Here is a 22,027-nt window from a genome sequence, read left to right as displayed (position 1 = left end):
ATGAACAAATTTATCATGAGTATATTTTGTCCTCAATCAACAAGATATTATCTCTTAGACGATAATTTGCTCAAAAATGTTAAGCCAAACTGAAGTTACAGGCATTTCAATCAGTCAGATTTCTTCCTTTCCCCTACCCTTATTTGATGTCGTAAAATCGAATTCAATTCAATTCAGAAGATAGAGAATTTTCAACTTCATATGAAACATTTTCGAGTGAAATTCATTTTTCTACTCGACGATAGCTATTATGCCCCCTAGCGGTAGAGGTAAGAACTTCAAAACAATTTCCAGTGTGTTGTCTTGTACACTTCAGTGGTAAAAATTTTTACCGCAAGTCTCTACGATGAGTGGATCCTGAGATATAGAAATATTTTACATAAACAAACTAAATTTCAACCTAGTCCATCAATATCCTGTCACAGAAAAATTTACTATTTATTTTCCAATATTCATCTAAAATTTCCTACGGTTCTGAATCAGCTTGAAATTTTACACAATGTTTGAAATTCATACTTCATATCTAGTGTATTCGAAATGGAGATTACTAATGACGTGATTCAATAAATTTGGATGAATAATACATATTATACATATATTTCATTAGCCCATGATCGATTTTTTTTTATATTCGTATAGAAGTAATGAGAGATTAAATTAATACTGCAGGATTCTAAATGCAAAATAGCCAACACTACACTCCGATATGAATTAATTCATCAATGGTTCTAATGGTAAGGTATTCACAAATTACATGAACCATACAACATATACATCAGTGTAGTGTGGAATTATCAGAGTACTATAGAAACTCAATCTCTAAAGAGGCAATTTGGTGCATAGTACGTGATTGGTTAAATCTGAAATCGATTGGTAACATTCGTAATTCGAAATTTTGAATTGAGTCAACTGTGAGAGATAATGCAGATATTATGGAAGTTATGAGATTCAAGTGAATTTAAATGTGGCTGTTGTAGATTTTGCAGTCAACATAGGGATCCACATAAGAGATTCTTTCTGAAGAATGGTTATTGTTTGCACTCATATAGAATTCAACTGATTTATAAATTGAAGCCTAGAAGTCCTGCAAAAAACAAATCATTCTTATTTTCATCGTACTGTTATTCTCAGCAAAAAGGCTCAGAGATCGTCCATCGAACTACCAGCAAGATCTTGTGATTTTACACCGTGTTACTTTTCCTGCAGGTTTATTTGTATTCTGAGTTCTATCAATACCTCCTAGAAAACAGTAGTCTAGGAGGTATTGGTTCTATGCTGTACACGATAACTCTTGAATGAAATATGCTAGAAACTTGAAATTGATAGGGCAAAATCCGTTCGATCATTCCAGAGAAATACCCATATGAAACAAGGCCGTAGATATTTTTAGACGACATTGTTTACTCATATCTATAATGTGAGAAAAACAGGTTAGATAACGAAGTTTGAACCAAATCACTAGAAATAATTTTTTTTTATTACAAATTCGATTGTTTTTTATCTTATACTGGGTGTTCCTGAATTGAAGTTACGAAGGAAAATGAGAGATTCCTTGGATTATTTCGAAAATAAAATGGCCCATACGCATGAGCCCGCGAACGCTCTGTTTTCGAGATACAGGTTTTTTTCTGGTAGTCCTACTTTTTTGTTATGCTTAACTTGTTTATCGCATCTTTTTTAATCTTCGAATTGGTAAATAAGTACCAAAAATTAGAATTAAATTATTTATCACAGCTACCTAACTGTAACCTATTTGTAATAATTTGTATTTTCCTGAAAATTATTATAGAGAGCCGTTTGAATTTGTTTTTCGAAATCGATTGCAGATACGATAAAACTACTGCAAATCCAAAAGTGCAGTATTCAATTATTCATGAGGGGAGAAGCGGGTACCCTTCCAAAAAAAATTTACCCTAAGGATTTGCATTCAAAATTAGTTTATCACATGATGAAAACTTAAAATTGGAGTATCTAATGCCAATTCAAGTTGAATATCTTGTGAAGGGAAGGTTCTATGGGAGAAAAACTAGAACTTTAACACCTGTATCTCAAAAACAAAGCGTTTGAGAACTCATGCTTTTTCTTAAATGATCCGAGAAATCTGTCATTTTCATTTGTACCTTTAATTTAGGAACATCCTGTATAGTCAAGTCAAAACTGATGCCTTTACAAATGAAATGTAATTTGAATGAAACATATCAAATTGAAAAACACAGCACATACAATTTTCCAATGCGAACTCAGTTCAGTTTTTCTAATAACTGCAGTATTAAAATTTTGCGAGGAAAACGACAAAAAACCGAAAACAATTGGTAAGTGTATACCGATGACGAATGCAAAAATCACAGATGGCAAAACAAAGAGGACGCCGATAAAACGGGTAGATAAAGGAATATAATAAACCTCAGACATATACGTGCTCGTAGTGCAATAAAAATAATCATCTTGAAAGCGATAATAAACCGATTTTTTGGTGCCGTATCAATTTTAAAGAAAAAAAAAATTATTGGTTCATTTTATGGAAGAATTTTCGAAAATTCTGGAATTTTATATTTTGGAAATCTTGGGGGGGTGTAATTCACCCCAGTATTTTCCCTTATTCTTCGCCCTAGATATGAATATTGTTTTCGCATTGAGTGAAATAAATTACCGATCTGATCGAACTGAAATAAATTGCTTAGGAGCAAAACGAATATTCATACGGAATTCCATGAAATATTGCCGTCTACATCTAAAAAAAAAATCGAAACTGCATAATCCTGTAAAATAAATAATGAAATATTCAAATATTAAGTTTAATAATCTTCAAAAAAGCGTCGACATATTATTCCCATCGATCGAACATAAACAAGCAATATAGCGGATATCCTTAAATGACTTGGTGTTCGAGATAAATGAGCCTGGAAAATCTTTCCATTTCCAAGTCTTTAAAAACAGGAAATAAGGATTTCTACGTTGTCCACTTGATTTAGTGTTGCCGGAACATACACGCGCCGTTGGGTTCCTAGATGCCACGCTTGAGTTGATTCGACGACGCACCTTTCAATACGTGTGGTGTTCTTTGATATAAGAGTTGGTGATTGATAGTAAAACGTAACTTGAGAAATTTTACGATTGAGTTCTTTCAGTTTTAAAGTAGTTTCACTAATGAGTTTTTTATTTTCAAAGTTGTTTTTGAGAAGTATATTCAACTAATTATAATACTAGAGGTTTCTATTTGCTTGTTCATTGAATGGCAAAATCTGGTGAATGGTTCAAAAAAATTCGTTTTCTCAATAATTGAAATTATATCGTTTCGATCGAATTGAGATTTACAAATCAGTTGGATAATGATGAAATTAATGTTCTTACAAAATTTACTTGTGAAATTTTTATATCTCAGAATATGTGAGACTCCTCTGAAATTTTGTGTGTGAATAATGTTCATTGATGAATTGAATTATTCAAAATCTCCGCTTTTACACAGGAGGAAATATTAAAGATTGTTTGGACGAACAAGCCTCTGAATCAGATAATATTTCAATGATCTGATTTGTCAGATTCTGACTACAGATTTGTGCTCAGAAGATTGAATCAAGTATAATGAAGCAATTAACTATTTTGTGAATTATTCACCTTAATGATAATACTCATATTGACTCACGTCTCGTTGAAAACCATGGGTATTAACGAGCTACTGTATAAAATATCCTAATTCACTTGGAGGAAACCAGAATATTTCGATTATTATTATAATTTTTATCCCTGATGTCTCCTCAACTGTTGAACTAGTGGATGATGAATTTCGTATGATGTCATATTTTGTACACCGTAGTACGGATCTCCCATTCACCACAAAGCATCTTCTTTTGTATTAGGTATACAATTTTGCTTCCGCCGTTTTGAAATAAATAGCTGAAGCGGTAAGTGGTAGTCGGAATAAATACATCGTAGATGTCACATAATATGTATGTATTCGTAAACATAACGCCATCGAAATATTAATCAATTTGTGTCTGCATCCGAAAGTTATTCTCGTTTAAACATATCAGATTACGGGATATTTTAATTTTCTGATTTAATATCGAGAAATCTGCGGCTGAGGCTCATCGAATGCTCTCAAATACCTATGTTGAGTCCGCTATTAGTAAAAGAACGGACCTAGAATGATTTCAACGCTTCAAGAACGGTGATGTTGACGTCGAAGATCAGCATGGCGCGGTGGAAGAGAGAAGGTTTTCGAAGTTGCAGAATTGGAGGCATAACTTTATCACAACTCGTGTCAAACGCAACGAGAATTGGCAAGATCCTTGGAAGTGACGCAACAAGCCATTTCAAAACGCTTGAAAGTCATGGGAATGATTCAGAAACAAGGGAATCGAGTGCCGTAAGAGTTGAAGTCGACAGATGTTGAACGGCGTTTGTTTACTTGTGAACAGCTACTTGCAAGGCAAAGACGGAAGGGATTTCTGCATCGCATTGTGACTGGAGACGAGAAATGGGTTCATTCCCAAGCGCAAAAAATCATGGGGATATCCCGGCCATGCTTTCACGTCGACGGCCAAACCGAATATTCCCCGTCCAAGGTCATGCTCACTTTTTGGTGGGGCCAGCTTGGCGCAGTGAATTATAAGTTGTTGAAACCGACTGAAAAAATCACAGGCGAACATTGAAAGACAAACGGCTGCTATACAATTAGAGACGTGATAAAGTGATTTTACAGCATGAAAATTCTCGACCCCATTTGGCTAAAGTGGTCAAGACATACCTATCCCACCCGCCGTATTCTCCAGGCGTTGCTCCCTAGGATTACCATTTGTTTCGATCAAAGGCACAAGCCCTGGCCGACCAGGACATCCGGTCTTATGAAGAAGTGAAAAATTGGATCTCTTCGTGAATCACTTCAAAAGATGACCAGTTTTTTCCACGCGGGATTCGTACGCTGCCCGAAAGATGAGAGAGACTAGTGGCCAGCGATGGACGATACTTTGGATCATAAATGTATAACCTGTTTTTTACAATAAAGCGTCGAATTTCGGAAAAAACGACGGAAGCAAAGTTGTACGTACCCCTATGTATAATATTTTTTTTTATTCCTGTTTTCATTGCGAAATCTACCGCTTTCCTTTTTTACATCAGGGGCCATACGAAAATTATGTTCATATGGATATTTCTTCGAAATATATTGAAGGTTTCGTCAGATATAAGCATGGTATTAAAAAACAAAAATTTTCGAATTCTCGATGATTTGAAGTTGAAATTGATTGCATAAAAAAATGGTTGAAGATACGTTCGGCAAAAGAGTGGTATTTTCAACTTAAAATGTAACTCGAAATATTTCACATTGTAGTTCAGTCTTCGTAGTTTATCCTTAAGCTGAAGTTTGGCGATACCTCCTAGTCCGTTACTGCAAGGTCTGAATTATGGGCTTACCGTAGCAAAGATTTCGGCATGGCCGCACAAGGGCGCCACCTGGGCCGCATTTCGGGACGAAGAGGGAGCAAAGAAACAAGGCGGCCAATTCATAACACCGCACGTTCACCACAGCGTCATACACTTCCAATTCCTGTTGAGCGTCCCTCTGTCCAAATTGACCCATATAATTCGGGAACACCGTGTAGTTGTACGGGATTTTGTGATGCTGACAAAAATTGACGATGACTGGCAGGCAGACGCCTGGTGCCGGATTGTCCTGGGTTATCCTTTCTATCACGGGACTGGTTGTTATGTTCACTGTTGCATTGACTATATGTATCTCCGTTGGGAATGCTGAAAATATCAATCTGAAAATACCTTTTCGCATCTGAATGAGTGTGTCCGTTCGAGTGTTCGAATTTGTATAGATTTTTGCGTTGGAAGCATAGCAGAAGATTGCGGAATATCAGGTCAACGAATATCAGATGTATCTGGTTCAGGTGTTAGATTTTCCGGCCACGGGGTTCATAGCACTGTAGAATCGCATTGAAATGAATACCCATCGTATAATCTCACTCGTATGAACATGTTTGTTTCGTGAGAAGAAAGGAATTGTGTTCACTGGTTCACTCGTATGCACAAGCTTTGGTTGTGCTCAGATTTCAATCCAAAAAGGACCACAGATTAAAATACGAAATAGTGAAAATGAGGAGGGTATCGATATGTTTATCTCTACATGACAAAGCTTATTCAGACCGCCAAAAAAATGCACATGAAAGAAGGCATGAAGAAGGAAAACCTGCAGCTTGATAGCTGGTTCCTTTCAAGCGCGAAAGAAATATGTTGGTTTATGGAGAAATTATCATACAGAGAGCCTTGAATTTTAGTGAAAGTTTGAATAACTCTGTGTCATATCATTAAAGAGAAGATGAAATGAAAAGGGACCTTGCGAAAAACACTTTTATTCATCAATATTATTGCATAGAAGAACCGAAAATATCAACTTTTTCAAATATAAACATAAATTAAATCACTATAAATCATAACAAAATGAAAAATGATAAAAATATTGATTTTCTTAATATTGAGAAACATCCAGGCTTTGTTTGATTTCATAATTTTCCATCCAGGATCTGAGACACATGAGGCATCTTATACATTTGTCGCCTAACCTATTGCGGGTTTTTGTAACTGTAAGATCAACTCTGGAAAATTGTCTTCAAGTAGGAGCTGAAGATGCTCGCGTTGATAAAAAATCCTTGGCCATTTTGGCCGAGTTTGGAGAGATATTTCTGAAACTACCAAAATCTACCAATTGATTTCATAGAAATGTGAAAAAACTATCAATAAAGTCACACTGGCGAATGCTTCAGTCTCTCGGCACTTGGGGAATCCCCTTGTTTGGTCTAAGCGCGCACGAGATTGTAGAAATATATGCCGTGCGACGCGTGCTTATCAAGCTCAAGTAATATCAAGTAGCTTTATATCAAGTCAAGCAATAATTATCTTAAATCAAGTCAAGTGAAGATCAAGTATGTAATTTTTCACGAGCTCGATTTTCAAGTTAAGTAGTTAGTTAAAATGTCAAGCTATACTTGGCTTGATGAATCCCTAATTGTGAATATTATGGTGTAAGATTCTTGAGAATAACAGCAAAAAACTTTGAAGTCAGCTAGAACTGATTGCTCTATTCAAAGGAAGATCGAACAGGTTATTCAAGATCGTGAATTCAGTAAACATAAGATTCACAATGTTGACAAGACAGGGTTATACTGGCGATTGCTACCAGATAAAAAAAACTTATGTGTATATGTTATGAAAATTTCCTAATAACGAATCACATTTCACGATTGCTTCATGTTCATACAAAAATAAACCTCTGGTTTTTGAAAAATCGAAGGATCTGAGATTCTTCAAAAACAACAATCCTCTACTATACCGAAACAGTAGAAACGCATGGATGAACGAAAATGTGATTGTCCAAGAGTATATTTCAGAAAGTCAACTTTTTTAAAGCTCAGAATCTCTTTGAGAAATCTTGCTTCTTTTAGACAATGCACCGCCTTGTCTATCCACTGAGAAACTGAAATTATGTGATGGGAATGTTTTTGTGATGTTTATGCCACCAAATGTAACGCCAACCAAAGGATCAGGAAACTTTATTATTCAACTGCCTTTTTAGTTCAATTATCACAGAAATGGAATCGGTAGAATCTGCCCTCAATAAACTTTCATTAAGGGATGCAATAAAGAATTTAGCTACAACATGGAACAAGCGAATCCCCGGATTATTAAAAAATGTTGGAATAAGTTATTATTGAATACCGAGGCTAAAAATGACCAAAATTTGGTAGATGAAGAGGATTGGCCACTTACTGTTCTATAGAACCACTACGAAAGATTATTTACTAGTGCCGAAAAATTCCTTCAGACCCGTTTTCTTAGTCGACGTCATTTCGGCCTAGTCTTGTAGTGTTTTCTAGCCGGCTGAAGATTGAATGTTTCCAGAAAGCCAATACTTTCGATGTTAGTGAATTATTAAAAGCATGAGAAAAATAATGTTATTCTTTTATTGGTATCGGAACTTAAAAAACTTAGGAGCAAAGAATTAGTGATGTTCAAAAATAGATGTTTGGGAGGATTTCAGGAGATTTCAATAAAAAAACACAGTCATATAGACAGGATTTTCCCGTATCTTGAGAGATTAATATAATGATACTCCAGCTCATAGAAGATAAACTAATCCATCCAATAATCGTGTAATTTTCTCGATATCTGTATTATGCACTTTCGTCGTAGCACCCCTTTTGAGACAGTCAGGTAAAAAATACATCGGAGATGTCTTAGCGAATTGATCTTACTTAGTCGCAGTCCTTGGCGACCGGGAAAGTGGAGGAAAACCCGCCTTTAGCTTAACAACCTGTGGAATACACAGCAATGGATACGGAATGGGCAAAAAAAAATCTGGACGTAACCAAAATCCGAGGACCAAGTCTGAATAACATACATGAAAGAGCTCCGTTGGCAAATTCGCTTCTAAGAAAACACAGTCCAGACCAACATCATTCTGCTCCACAAAAAATTAGGTATCTAAAAAACATGTGAAAGATTCAAATTTCTCAACCTTCAAAAATAGTTCCTTCAAAATGAATAACACAGAATTTTTTGTGTTCATATTAACGAGCTTGCCCTCTACATCTTGTACATGTGAAATTTCCAAAAATTTCTCATCTATGTTTGAATATTGGATTCGCCAGAGATAGCTCTCACATTTCGAAAATTCGCGATGGGAAAACCGGTTTTTCTAGAGAGGAATGGGATAGATGTCATTCATAATCTTGCTTCAGTGCTCATTTTATTGGAAAGAGTCGTTCACATCAAAATCATCGTTAATAGGCAAAGAATAACCCTCGAGACTTTCACCAAAAGCCATTCTAGAGTGAATTCTGAGTGCTGTTGTGACATGCTGGACTGCAGTAATTAACACTATTCACTGAACTTCGGACTCCTGCAAAATGTTGTTACAACTCCTTAAATTTTCTAAAAAATTGTGCGTAATTTCTAAAATCAATAGGGATTCATCAAGCCAAGTAGCTTGACATTTCAACCAACTGCTTGACTTGAAACTCAAGCTTGTGAAAAATTACATACTTGAGCTTGAATAGACTAGATATTTATTGCTTGACTTGATATCAAGCTGCTTGATATTACTTGAGCTTGATATGCACGCGTCGCCCTGAATATGTTTCTACGCGCTTAGGCTGAATAAGGGGATTCCTCGAGCGCCGCGAGACTGAAGCATTCGCCAGTTTTCTCACATTTCTATGGAATCTATTGAAAGATTTTGGTAGTTTCAGAAATCTAAATGCTGGAGCCTCATTGACAATATTGGTTTCGAAAACCATTGAAATTCATTAATGTTTTTATTTCAATATGAAAAAGACTCAGAAAAAGAGGATATTAGAAATAATAAAAAAATTAAAGGATTTATTCAAAAAATGTAACACACTCACATATATGTATTTATATAAAATACTAGAAAGAATGGAATTTTTCTCAGGAACAAATGAAACGAATTTCGCCGGAGCGGCAAATATTGGAGGCCGGCATTTCCCACTAGAAATCCGAATTTCTAGGAGTACCTATGTATTGAATAAATTTATTCAACTTATATTTGTATCAAATTAACTAGGGTTGGGCCTGGGCGCATTCGAATTTGAATTAATGGTTCATCTGCATCATCCGATTGTTTTACTCAATCATCTTAGATAAAAAAAACAAAATATTCAAGCGTTATATAAACTCAGCAGGGGATCTTGAAGCCGCAGGGCCCGCTCTAGAGGAGCGGCAAATATTGGAGGCAGGCATTTTCTACTTTTTCCAAGAAATCGGAATTCCTAGAAGAATGGATTGGATAAATGGCTATACGTTTCACATAAAGCCAAGTGTTTTATTTCTTTTATCAATGTTCATCATTTTTTTCATTGATGTGACACTACACAATTAAACTGCTAAAAATCAAGTGGTTCGATATGATTCACTTACTTGATAAATACTCGACTTGACTTGAGATTGAAAAACTACTATTTGAATTGAAATCAAGTCAAGCTCAAGCCAAGTAGCTTGAAAATCAAGCCAAGCCGTGTATCCCTAAATATCATAAGGACTATTTTATTTCAAAAAACAACATACCTAACAATTTTGGAAAATATGTTACATTTCATTACTTTGTACTTGTTGATCAAGGAATAATCCAATGCGAAGAATATTCATAGCATTGATCCTTGCAAATCTTGATGCTACAGGGTTTTTAAATTATAATAAGAATAGGTGGCTGTAAGAGGAAAAATCTATACTTGATTTCGTTTTGAACTGACCAGTCACGTGGTGGTATTGCTTCTTAATAAGAATATAAGATCTAAATGAAACTTTGGAACGGATTTTCGTCCTTTGTGCTCAAAAATAATGAATTCATTTTCCAAGAAATTTCTGAGGAAATCCTGACTACCCCTCACGCCATAAGATATTGAAAATTTCAAGTAGAAACGCAACTTTTAATGCGATTACTTCTTTGATATTTCACTTGTCTATAACTTAAGCTTCCATACAAAAGCCTTCGAAGAATACCTTTTCATTGTACTAAACCCTGATCCATCTCTTCATTCGGCAATCAACTAACGATGAATATATGTTTCCGTAACGCTGGTTTATATATTCCACACTAATGTTCCTTTGAGCGAAATAATATTACGAGAGATTATAAGAAAATTTCAATTTCAAATTTCAACAATTAATTCAACTCATTACAATTACGTGATTCGTATAATGCTCATAATTCTGCCCAACAATTGAAACGAATAATAGTAGAATACATAGAAGTATGTTGAGCCGGGTAAAAATGGACGTTATCCGATTCGAATACCCATTGACAATATGAAAATCAACACAATATTGAAACAGTTAAGGGAAATAATACGATGAAACTTGTCAAATACTACATTCACGGTATTTACTGAAACAATATAATGCCTTGATGAATCACTTCTGGCTCTTCAGAGGGATCATAATTGACGTACACTTGAGGTATAGTTGCGAAGATTATGGAGGTTCAATAACTCCATTTAATCGAGTAGACAATAGACAGTTTAGGTAGAAGCCTAAACATGATCAATGTCCGGCTAACAGGTATGAGATATGCCCAAATATCCGCTATGGAGTGATATGATTAAATTATTTCAGGAAATAATTTCAATACAATTTTCAGAAGATTTAAAAAATTCACTTCAACTGTTGAGCAGTGGTCTATAAATATAACTAACTTCGCAATATTCATACAAATTCGAACACTACATTTGGCGAATATAAAACTATATTGCTTTTTCATTTCCTCTAATCAACCTACCCCTGAAATAAGCTGCCATTCCTGCTGCAATAGCAAATAGCGCTACAGCGTTGAGGACAATTTGAGCAAACCTAAACTTTAACTTCAGTCGTTGAGAACAGTGGCTTGAGGGTCTCCTTATATCCCTTATTATCTGCAAAATAACATCATTGCTTGAAACAACCCCCACTTAATTAGGGGGCTAATAACGGCACAATCAACTTCACGGAATGCACCTTGTCTGAATAAAATTTTCAGATTCCTAGTTTTGATCATTACATCTCATTGAAGAGGAAATTAATATATCTCTTGAATGTTCTACATATGTAAAATCTTTCTCCAATTCTTTTATAATACATCAATTAAGGAAACAACAATATTATAGTGGAAGGGCAGTACAGAAGAGAACCATGCCAAATTTAAACATCTACAGCTCTCTGAGTTATTGCTTCAAGCCCAGACCTAGCATAACTTACGCATTCAAATTTCAAATGGTGAAAAGTCCTCTTGGACCCCGTCACTATTCCGGTAGATCCCTTACTGAGTATCCGTCAAGAAAAAATTTTTTTTTCGGACGATCCACCTGGTATACTAGTTTGATTCTAGGAGGGGTACTCTATATGACTTTTTTTCCTAGGACCTACAGTTTGACCCCTGCCCACATAAAAATATTTAGAGCAAATAACTTTTTATTATGACAAAAATGGGCGAAAGAAAGAGTATCAAAATTTCTATCATTGAAAGAAACATCCAACCTCAAATATGAGATTGTGAACCTCAGTATATTTTTCTTCGTGGTACTTTCAAATTGTCCACAGAGGAATGAGACTCAAATAAAATAATCCGCAACACCCCAAAAACCGCGAGGAAAATCGGGTTTCGAAGTTTTCTTGGGGCTTCGAGACGATTTCGAGAGGGGTCTTATTCTTGTCATTTTTGCTCCAGATGGTCCCGTTGAGGCTGTAATTTGGAATACCTACATACCTTACATCTATATAAGATTTGTTCGAGTTTTTTTCCTGGAGTTTTCATGAAGGAATATGCATCAACTTTGAGCCATGTTTCACAGATATCTAAGCATGCAAAATACAGAAATCAACCTTTCAATACACAACAAACTCACCCTATGGTGAAGGGACATATTGGATCCATTGTGAAACTTGACAATAGTCTGTAGGCTTGCTGGAGTTGAAGCGCTCTTAATGAGGGTGTTATTGGCGTTGAGTTCTTCTTGAGCTGCCAAAGCCCTGGCGAGAAGACCATTCTGGTTCTTCACGGGTGTCTTGGGTGGCAGAAGCGGAGTTTCCATGGTCTTCGTGGTGTAACTTGGTGAAGATGTTTGGCTAAAACTATCGGTCGATATGCCAGAATCTTGCCTGACTGATACCTTTTTAACACTTCCGTTCGGCATCGCTGATCCATTGTTGTTCTTAATTGGCTTAGTAATACCAGAATGAGTATGCACAGTCTGGTTCTTTTGCGATATGATTCCGTAGTCGAAGCTAGTTTGAGTACCCTGTTTTTTTTTAGGAGATGGGTTACGATTTACTTCGTAAGTTTTCTTGATGCCGATAGTATTAATCGATTCAATAACTGCTTGGTTCTTAACTGTAGTTTTTGGTTTAGTGTCTGAGCTAGGTATAGGCGGTAGGACGCGATTCTTAGAGGCAGGAGGTATAGGAGGAGGTTGACCCATAGGTTTTTTAATCAATTTATTTTCTGATGTGTTTTTCGTGGTCGTGATATGTGTTCGTTTTGGTACAGCAGGTGCTCTCTTCGGCACTGGAGGTGGAATCTGAAATCAAGGACGCAACCCTGATTCAAGATTCGAAATATGCAGGTGCTCGTAATCATTCTTCTCTTAGAGGAAGAAAATATATACTCAATAAAATATGTTGAAGGATAAGTAGAACTCCTTCAAGTTTCAAAAAATCAACTGAAAACCGTGTTGAAGAAATTCATCATTCGGTAGGTGGCAATTGAGATGTCGCCGAGTATGAGTTATTTGGTTCCTAACCTAATCTGACCCCGTTTAGGGATTCATCAAGCCAAGTAGCTTGACATTTCAACCAACTACTTGACTTGAAAACCAAGCTAGTGAAAAATTACATACTTGAGCTTGACTTTATTTGATTTTAGATATTTATTGCTTGACTTGATATCAAGCTACTTGATATTACTTGAGCTTGCTATGCACGCGTCGCACGGCATATATTTCTGCTATCTCGTGTGGGTTAGACTAAATAAGGGGATTCCTCGAGCGCCAAAAGACTGAAGCATTCGCCAGTGTGACTTTATTAGTAGTTTTCTATGAAATCAATTGGTAGATTCTGGTAGTTTCAGAAGTCTGAAAGCTGGAGCCACATTGAAAAGAAAAGTTTGAAAAACCATTGAAATTAATTAATTTTTTTATTCAATATGAAAAAGACTCGAAAAAAGAGTATATTAGAAACAAGAAAAATATATAGAATTTATTCAAAGCATATTGCACACTTACATATATGTTTTTATATAAAAAACTAAAAAGAATTGAAATTTTTCCCTGGAATTAAAAAATTCGCCGAAGCGACAAATATTGGAAGGCGGCATTTTCTAGTTTTTCCGAGAAATCCGAATTTTCGGTAGTAACTATGTATTGAATAAATTTATTTAATTTCACAGATGGTTTTTCAAATTAACTGGGGTTGGCGTGGGCGCATTCGAATTTAAAATAATTGTTCATCCGATTGTTGTACTCAATTATCAATTCCTAGAAGAATGGATTGGACAAATGGCTATACGTTTCACATAAAGTGTTTTATTTATTTCATCAATATTGAATCTTTTTTAATTTCAACGAATTTCACACGATTTTTCAGATCAAATTAACTAGTGTCAGCCGTGGGTGCATTCGGATTTAAAATAATGGTTGACTGGAAGTCGAGCTCAAACCAAGTAGCTTGAAAATCAAGCCAGGCCATGAATCCCTAACCCAGTTTTGCAAGCTCAATCAAATTTCATTATGTATATGCAGATTCATATATTCCAAACGAAAAAAATTACTCACAATTGGTGGGACAACATTTCTGTCTTCAGTCACTTGACAAGCGTGTGTTGAGTGTCTTCGCGCGTAGATATTTGAGTTTACCGGAGCCAGTGTGAGAGAAGTTGCTGGCAATCGATGCGAATCAGCGTCCAGAATATCCAGAAAAGATTTTTCGTTGGTGACACTTCCCCATCTGTAAAGAAGATTAAATATTCTCGTGGAAAAATATCGCCAAATATTTTGAAATAATTTATAGGGGCTTCTTTATGATTTGGTATTGTCTCAGAACTAACGTACGATTTATTCAGATAAATAGAAACTACATAGTTCGATTATCAATCTGGCTCTGGTATATAACATGTGATTTTTTCCGATCATATTCAGCTGATTTCTGCAATGTAACATGATCGCGAAAATATAGGTTTTCAATTCACATTTATATGATATTCGGAATCATGGGTTATTTTCGCTTGTTTTGTCGCATCAAAATCAAATCTCTTTTATCGGAAGAATCTCCAAAATATATTTTGTGATATGTCCATTTTTGAGCGGTCAATTGTCCACTATCATCATTTCATCACAATGTATGTGAACTTTTTGAGTCGGGGATGGTCTCAAACGATAAGGTTCGACCTACTGATGACGAATCGGTCAAATTCAATTGTATCAATCTGTTCATTCATGAACAGGATAACTCTCGAATGTAAGATCTAGGATCTTCAGATTTCCAGGATAAATTCGAATTCGAATAAATAGCAAATAGAGCTCAAACGCTAACACTTCGCGTGAGTAAAAGAGCGAACCCTAACTCATTATAAAATCGAGCTATAACACTTTTCTTCAAAAATGATAGATTTTGTTAGAAAATGTCTTTCATCAAAAAGAAGTCATCACAATCGTTTGTGATGTGATGATATCGTTGTTTTCATTCGATCCTACAAGTTCGACTTCAAAAAGTTCAAATACTTGTATAATTAAAATTGAAAAAAAGCTTGTCACAACTGATTTTTTTATGAATCTTATTTTTCCATCCCCAAATTCAAAATTCACCGGATCAAAATTGATGAATCGGTTGACATGTTGACACCTTACTATTGTATGCATTAAAATAGATTAAATGATAACATTGCATAACGAAAAAGAAATATTGATTGCTTTGTCTTCTGAATATTATAGCCTTACCTATATCTTGGACGATATTCCTCTATTTGTGTCACACTGTGACGATGGCGATTTTGATCCATCATGGTGGCTTAAAATCCTATACCATCACGATATTATGTTGCCTCAAGCGCCTGAAATGAAAGAAGAAGGAACTTTTTAATTTATGTAGAATACCGGGTGAGGGATTCAACTTGAGACAGTAAATTATCTCAAAAACTATCTAATTCCAAAAAAAAATGTTTCAACTAAAAGTTGTATCAAAGGGAAAACAAAATGAACATATTTAGTTTTAACCTTGACCTTGACTTCAAGGTTATTTCAAGGCCAACATAAGTTTTTAAGAGGAAAGGTTTATTTTTTAGTGCAGATTCTTTCATCTCAAATTTTTTTTATCGGATTCCAAAATATTCAACCAAATTTCTGTTTAAACGATTGCAGGAATATCGATGCAGAAACATATAAGCGATGTGATGAATCGTTCATCAAAAGAATTGGTGAATGTATCTAAGTACCATCAAGGTTATCATTTCGAACAGTTACTGAAATTATATGAAATTAATAAAAAATTATCATTATTAAAATTATTTTTAATTTTTACCAATTTTTTCAGTAACATTTTGTTCAATATTCTGAAATCCGATGAAAAAAAGTTACAAACTTAACGATGAGAATAGGAAAAAATTGAAGCTATGGATTGAGACACTAAGCTTCGAGTTCAACTCAGAAAAACATGAGAGCAATAATAAGCATAGTGCATAAATTAAATATATAGTGGAGTAGACGATTTATTTGTTTATATCTATTATCAATAACTCCACCGATGGACTATTACCGGAATTTATTACCAGAATAATAAGTTCATTACAACACTGCAAATATAAAAAGACGAATTGTTTAGAAATATGATTCTATAGAGACGAAACCTATCATGAAACTTGCAGATATGGCGATATGAAGGGATTTTAGACTTCAAAACCATATCATTCTCTTTCTTCAGTCACACAATACCTCTCCTTCGGTAAAATAAAACGCTCAGAAGCATATTCTCTAGTTGAATTCAGCTGGAATGTCAAATTCCAGAAGGATAGAATTTTTTCTTCTTACGGTTACCAACGACCTACAAACCCCTTTTTAACTGAAACTGATCGTCAGGAATCTTCGAACGATGCATAAATCAAACGGAAAAATATAGAAGACTGAATCTGTATTTATTCACGTGATACATAGTGCCAATGCCGAATCAAATCGAGAATCCTATCAATGTTGACAGACTACTGAGAAATATTTTAGAGGGATGGACTCAATAAAAATGGAGAAAGAGAAGACTGAACTTCCGTAAAACTTTTCTTCTCGGCATACTTCTTCATGTTTTCAATATAAAACTCTTTTACGGAATCCTGAATCGAAACTTAGTTTTGTTCTAAATTTGTTTTCAATAGAAGTATAGAAACTGGAAAAATGCAGAAGTTAATCTAATATATCAATCTTCGAAGAGTTATGAAAGAAAAGTTCTAATTTTGGTTTATCATTTCCAATAATAAACCTTCTCAATTGTTGGAAAAAAAACGATAATCGTTCAGAAATTTTCTATTGAAAAACAATGAGAAACAATTTCCACGTATCCATATAGTTTTTCGGCCATTATTACCTATGTTATTGAGCATACTCAATAACATTAGGGTTTCACCTAAAAAAGCATTCTTCAACAATCTCTACATAACAATGTGAACATCTGTGTCATCTTTAATAGTTTCTTGCATAAACTAAATAAAAGAAACTGCATCACCCAGAAAGAGCTGGTTAAATTTAAATTTTTTTCAATGAAACATATATCGTGGAGCAAAGAATAAATGACTGAATTTGGAGAAAGAAAAATCGTGAAGGTTTTTTCATGTGAATAATTTTTGTTACTTAAATATTTTGTAGTCGTTTGTTTGCGAGTTTTTTAAATTTTACAAACCAGCTGTTCGAAGAGATCCAAAGTCGATGTTTGGTGGTTGTTAACATGCCTAGAGCACGTGTACGCGGAATTTATCGCCAGCTAAGTGAATTTGGAATAGGTCGAATTATTGGTCTGCGGGAGACGGGGTTGTCATTTCGAGAAATCGCTAACTGTACGAATAGAAATCCAACTATGTTATGAGATGTTGTCAAGCGTGATTTGATAATGCCCAAAATCGAAGAAGAGTATGCACTGAACGTCGAAGTACAAATGAAGTTCAAGATCGACGTCTAAGATGTATGGCCATTAGAGACCGATTTGGGACAATTCGATCTTTGGCTGAAGAGTGGTTGTAACTGTCCGAACGGTTACCGCCGAATAAAGTCTTTTGGACTGCAGCATTATCGACCCCATGGTACCTCTGACGGTTGAGCATCGCCGGCAACGATAACAGAGGTGCAGAGAACGCGAGAGAACGTTTATTGGAATGTGGAATGGCATCAGGTAGTCTTTTCTGATGAATCTCGATTCTCCTTGGGTGCACATGATGGCCAAAGAAAGAGAAAGACATGAACCTCAGTTTGATGTTGAGCGTCATGTACACGGAGACAGTATGCGTCATGGTATGGGGTACTATTGCACATGCAAGTCGTTCGTTTAGCCTTTATTCGAGGTAACATGACAGCGCTGCGTTACCTTCAAGAAATAGTCGAGACATAAGTTCTCCTTTACCTAAACCGGCTCAACAACTCAATATATCAGCAAGATATTGCCGACCTCATGTTGCCAGAGTTAGTTTAAACTTTTTCGAATCGACCCATGTGAATCTTTTGCTATGACTGCCCAGATCCCCCGATCTTTCGCCCCATAGAGCATGCTTGGGACATCATGGGTAGAAGGCTTGGAAATTTACCCCAGCCTCCACGGATTTTGGCGGCTCTGAAACATGAAGTACAGGTTGGGATAGTATCCCTCAAGAAAAAATAGTAAACCCTTCGTTTTGGTACTATCTATGTTATACCAACAAAAAATTTTTTTAATTTAAACAGCTCCTTCTGGGTGTTGCTGTTTCTTCGTCACTTAGTATAATTAGCTTTAGTCCTAATAACTTCGAAAAGCAGCGTGATTTGTTGAAGAAGGACTTTCTGTAACTTCCATTTAATGGGACAATTGATAACCATGATATATAACCATCTCGATAATCAGAAATAATTGAACACACAATCCAATCAATTGAAGCAATTATAGAGAATGTAGGACATGATGACAAGTCCCTTCACCTCATTATTATTACAGTTAACATGCGAAACGAATTAGGCATAATCGAGGGCACAATTTTAGTAGAGTAGTAGGATCACTTCACGAAGTTCCCAGTTGGGAAATTGTTGATTTTCACTTTTATTTCGCATAAGAAAATCATTTTCGAATTATTCGTCTGTAATCAGATTATCTATTGAACATTATTCACTCCTTACGTCTTTCGCGAAGAATGTAGCATGTGTAGCCCTACCTACAGGTGTTCAGAAAAAGATCAATATACATATGCATGGAAGTGTTGATTCAGTGCCAATTTTCGAGCGCTCTTTCTCCGAAACGATTGCTCTATCATTTTGTCACAATGTCCGTATTTTTCGTATTTTAAGCCAGAAATGGTCTCAATCGATGAGGTTCGATAACGAATTCGTCCTCAAATCCGATTCTGTCCGGTCAGCCCCATACACGATAACTTTCGAACGGAAGATCCTCTAGAAACTTTAAATTTGCTGGAGAATACCGCGGTAGAGTTCAATAATGACCACAATCCGACTAGGGGTTCCGTTAATTTGGCCGTTCGAAATTTTGTGTTGATTTCATAACTGAATTGAGATTACAATTTCAAGCCTCGTGCAATTTTTCCTGTTGATGGAGTAACTGAGACGATAAAAAATTCTAGTAAAATATCGAAAAATTATCATCCAATATTTCCTTGACCACATAACCGTTTTAATTAAAACATATTCTGATTAATTATTTACATTACCTGGAAGTGAATTGAAACAATAATTCAATTCTTACATATGAATATTTTCACTATATTTTATATTTCTTTATTCGATCGGGTTCCACTGGAAACTGTCTAAAAGTTGAGATTACGTAGTACAAAAACTTTTCTGACAGTTTTGTGATTAGTTGACTCAGTTTAGTATGAGCACGCGTTAATGTTGGACAATAGTAAAAAAAAATTACGCTATATTTTACAGTTTTGCTTCGATGAAGGCAAAAATGCAAGCCAGGTGACTGAAAATGATTATACTGTGTATATGGTCCTGGCACTGTAACAGCCAATCACGCGCAATATTAGTTTTGTCGTTTCTGTTCGAGTATTTTATCAAACGAAAATGGTCGTGGTCGAAACGCGGTGAGTCGTCGGAAACGGTGGCGAAGCTAGGATTGAAAGGAATCATCTACTATGAGCTGCTCCCCTACGGCACAACTGTTCACTCAGAACTGTACTGTCGACAACCGGACTGTCTGAGGGAAACAATGACCCAGAAGTGGACAGCTTCGGCCAATAGGGGAGGAATTGTGTCCCATGAGGACAAAGCCATACCACACTCGAAAAAAACTCACCAGAAGCTCAGGGAGCTTGGTTGGGAGGTTTTTATGCATCCACCTTATAGTCCGAATCTGGTCCCAAGTGATTATCATCTGTTCCTGTCTATGGCGAACAACTTTGCTGGTGAAAAATTCGCTTCAACAGAGGCTTGGGAAAATCAACTGTCTCAATTTTTTACCAATAGCGACGTGGGCCTCTATGAGAGGGGCATAATGATATTAACTTGAAAATGGCGACAATTTATCGAACAAAACGGCGCATAATTGACCTTAATCGGATCGTTCTAACTATGGTTATCAAAGCCTTGTTTTTTATTCAAAAATAATGGAATTTTTTCAACTACACCTTATACAGGCTGTTTTCAAACGGGATGTGAACCTTGAAGGTGTTAGTATCACTCATTCGCTGTCGATTAAGCCATATTTATTAATAACCAAAAATTAACAGTTCCCGAAATATTTGAGTTCTTGTGATTTTTAGAAAATTTCTCACCTTGCTTCATTTTTTGTCAATTTTTTCTACGTTGACCATGTTTGATTCAAAATTTGAATTTTTTTCATCAGAAATGGACACGATATGTATGGAAAAAGCCAAACTATGCTGTATTAGATATTGAATAAGAATTAGTATGATTTTAAAGTTGGTTTATGAAGAAAAGAATAATAAATTTCTAATATATATTTGCTGCACCTTTCAAATTTCACGATTTATGATTGACAAAATTATTTTAAAAACTTTTCAAATTCATTCTTCATTTCTTAAAAAAATGTTCGTAAGAATGCTGACACTAGTTTTATTTCATAAGGTTTTGATTTGAAACGCAAAAGAAGCAGAAAAAGGAAAGTGATGAATTGAATAATTTTTATTACAATTGAACTGAAAATTCCAGTGGGAAATGTATCAAAAAATTTTGTTTGAAATGAACTCATTCCTTATACAAGAACGTACCCTCTTTCTTATTTCCTCAATTGTTACTTTCCGTCTGAAATTTACTCTCGATCTTCTCTCTGCTGCGTCTATTCCGCCGGTGTTAGAACCAGACTTCTTGCTGGCCACGAAAATAATCCAATATTATAATCAAATTTAGTCAACGTAGAAAAAATTCATGAAAAATGAAGTAAGGTGAGGAATCTTTCAAAAATCACAAGAACTCAAATACCTCGGAAACTGTTGATTTTTAATCACTGAATATGGCTCGAACGACAGCAAATAAGTAATACTAATGTAGGCTTGGTTAATCGATCGTCTAGAGGTATGATTCGATTACCTGGCCTTTCGTCTTTTTCTCCGTGACTTTGTTGGATTTGTAATAATTAAACTCTTTTGAACTATTTACAAAGCCACAATTACACAGTACAAGCCCAGTATTGAGAAGATCTTAATTACGTCTTAATTACAAGTTTCTCACTACGGTACTGAATTTCGTCTTTAACTCTAGTTTTAATTACTCGAAACGTCTTGCATTATCACGTCTTCGTCGTACTTCAAGTTTTCGGTCGTCTCGTTTTTAACTTGTTCGCGACTCGTCTTAATCTAGTCCGCGAAACGTCTTTTCGTCTTCCGTCTTAAGTTGATCGACCGAACTTTTTCTGTCTCCCGTCTTAGACTTAACTTCAACTTTACCCGTCTTCGGCTCAATTTGAACTGTCTCTCTGGCGATTGGAACTACCCTGTCTCGAATATCGACCTCCCTTCTTTCGGCTTGACCACACCCTTAGGGAAAGTACCATCCCCTAGTCCAATAAGAATTTTGCCGTACCGCCCACAAAGATCTTCGCAGATTCCTGGAAATCGAAAATACTCGATGGACTAGTACCTGATACACAGATGTAACACATCTGGTACAACCGTCTTGTTCTCGAACTTTCCCAACCTCAGTAAATCTCTTAAGTTTTACAATCGACATGACACATCTTCGACACGCCGAAGAATTACACATCCTTTTTACATTATATGTACAATAACAATTCATTCCCTGTAAATCAATTGAAACTGTCATGCCCTCGACACTAGAAGTAAACTAAT

General features: G+C 35.5%; 2 protein-coding genes across 2 annotated transcripts in view; one reads left to right on the top strand and one right to left on the bottom strand.

The window, feature by feature from the left end:
* LOC123686713 (atrial natriuretic peptide-converting enzyme) overlaps positions 1-22,027 on the bottom strand; it is an 87,544-nt gene that overhangs the window by 48,278 nt on the left and 17,239 nt on the right. Inside the window, exons 2-6 of the mRNA XM_045626950.1 lie at positions 15,483-15,595; positions 14,322-14,493; positions 12,399-13,070; positions 11,297-11,429; positions 5,413-5,748 (exon numbers count right to left, since the gene is read on the bottom strand). Coding sequence (XP_045482906.1) covers positions 5,413-5,748; positions 11,297-11,429; positions 12,399-13,070; positions 14,322-14,493; positions 15,483-15,547 — 1,378 coding nt within the window. The 5' untranslated portion in view covers positions 15,548-15,595. The remainder of the gene's footprint in view (positions 1-5,412; positions 5,749-11,296; positions 11,430-12,398; positions 13,071-14,321; positions 14,494-15,482; positions 15,596-22,027) is intronic.
* On the top strand, positions 19,690-20,229 carry LOC123686111 (histone-lysine N-methyltransferase SETMAR-like). Its single transcript, XM_045626094.1, has one exon. It carries the CDS (start codon positions 19,690-19,692, stop codon positions 20,227-20,229), a length of 540 nt encoding a protein of 179 aa, XP_045482050.1.

Source organism: Harmonia axyridis, chromosome X, assembly GCF_914767665.1.
Source record: "Harmonia axyridis chromosome X, icHarAxyr1.1, whole genome shotgun sequence".
NCBI classification, from domain to species: Eukaryota; Metazoa; Arthropoda; class Insecta; order Coleoptera; family Coccinellidae; genus Harmonia; species Harmonia axyridis.
The sequence above is the reverse complement of the archived record's forward strand: the minus strand, read 5'-3'. Positions and strand labels throughout refer to the sequence as shown.

Bases quoted from the DNA above. Each gene is read 5' to 3' on its own strand.
- LOC123686111 (XM_045626094.1), top strand. From the start codon at position 19,690: ATGATTATACTGTGTATATGGTCCTGGCACTGTAACAGCCAATCACGC.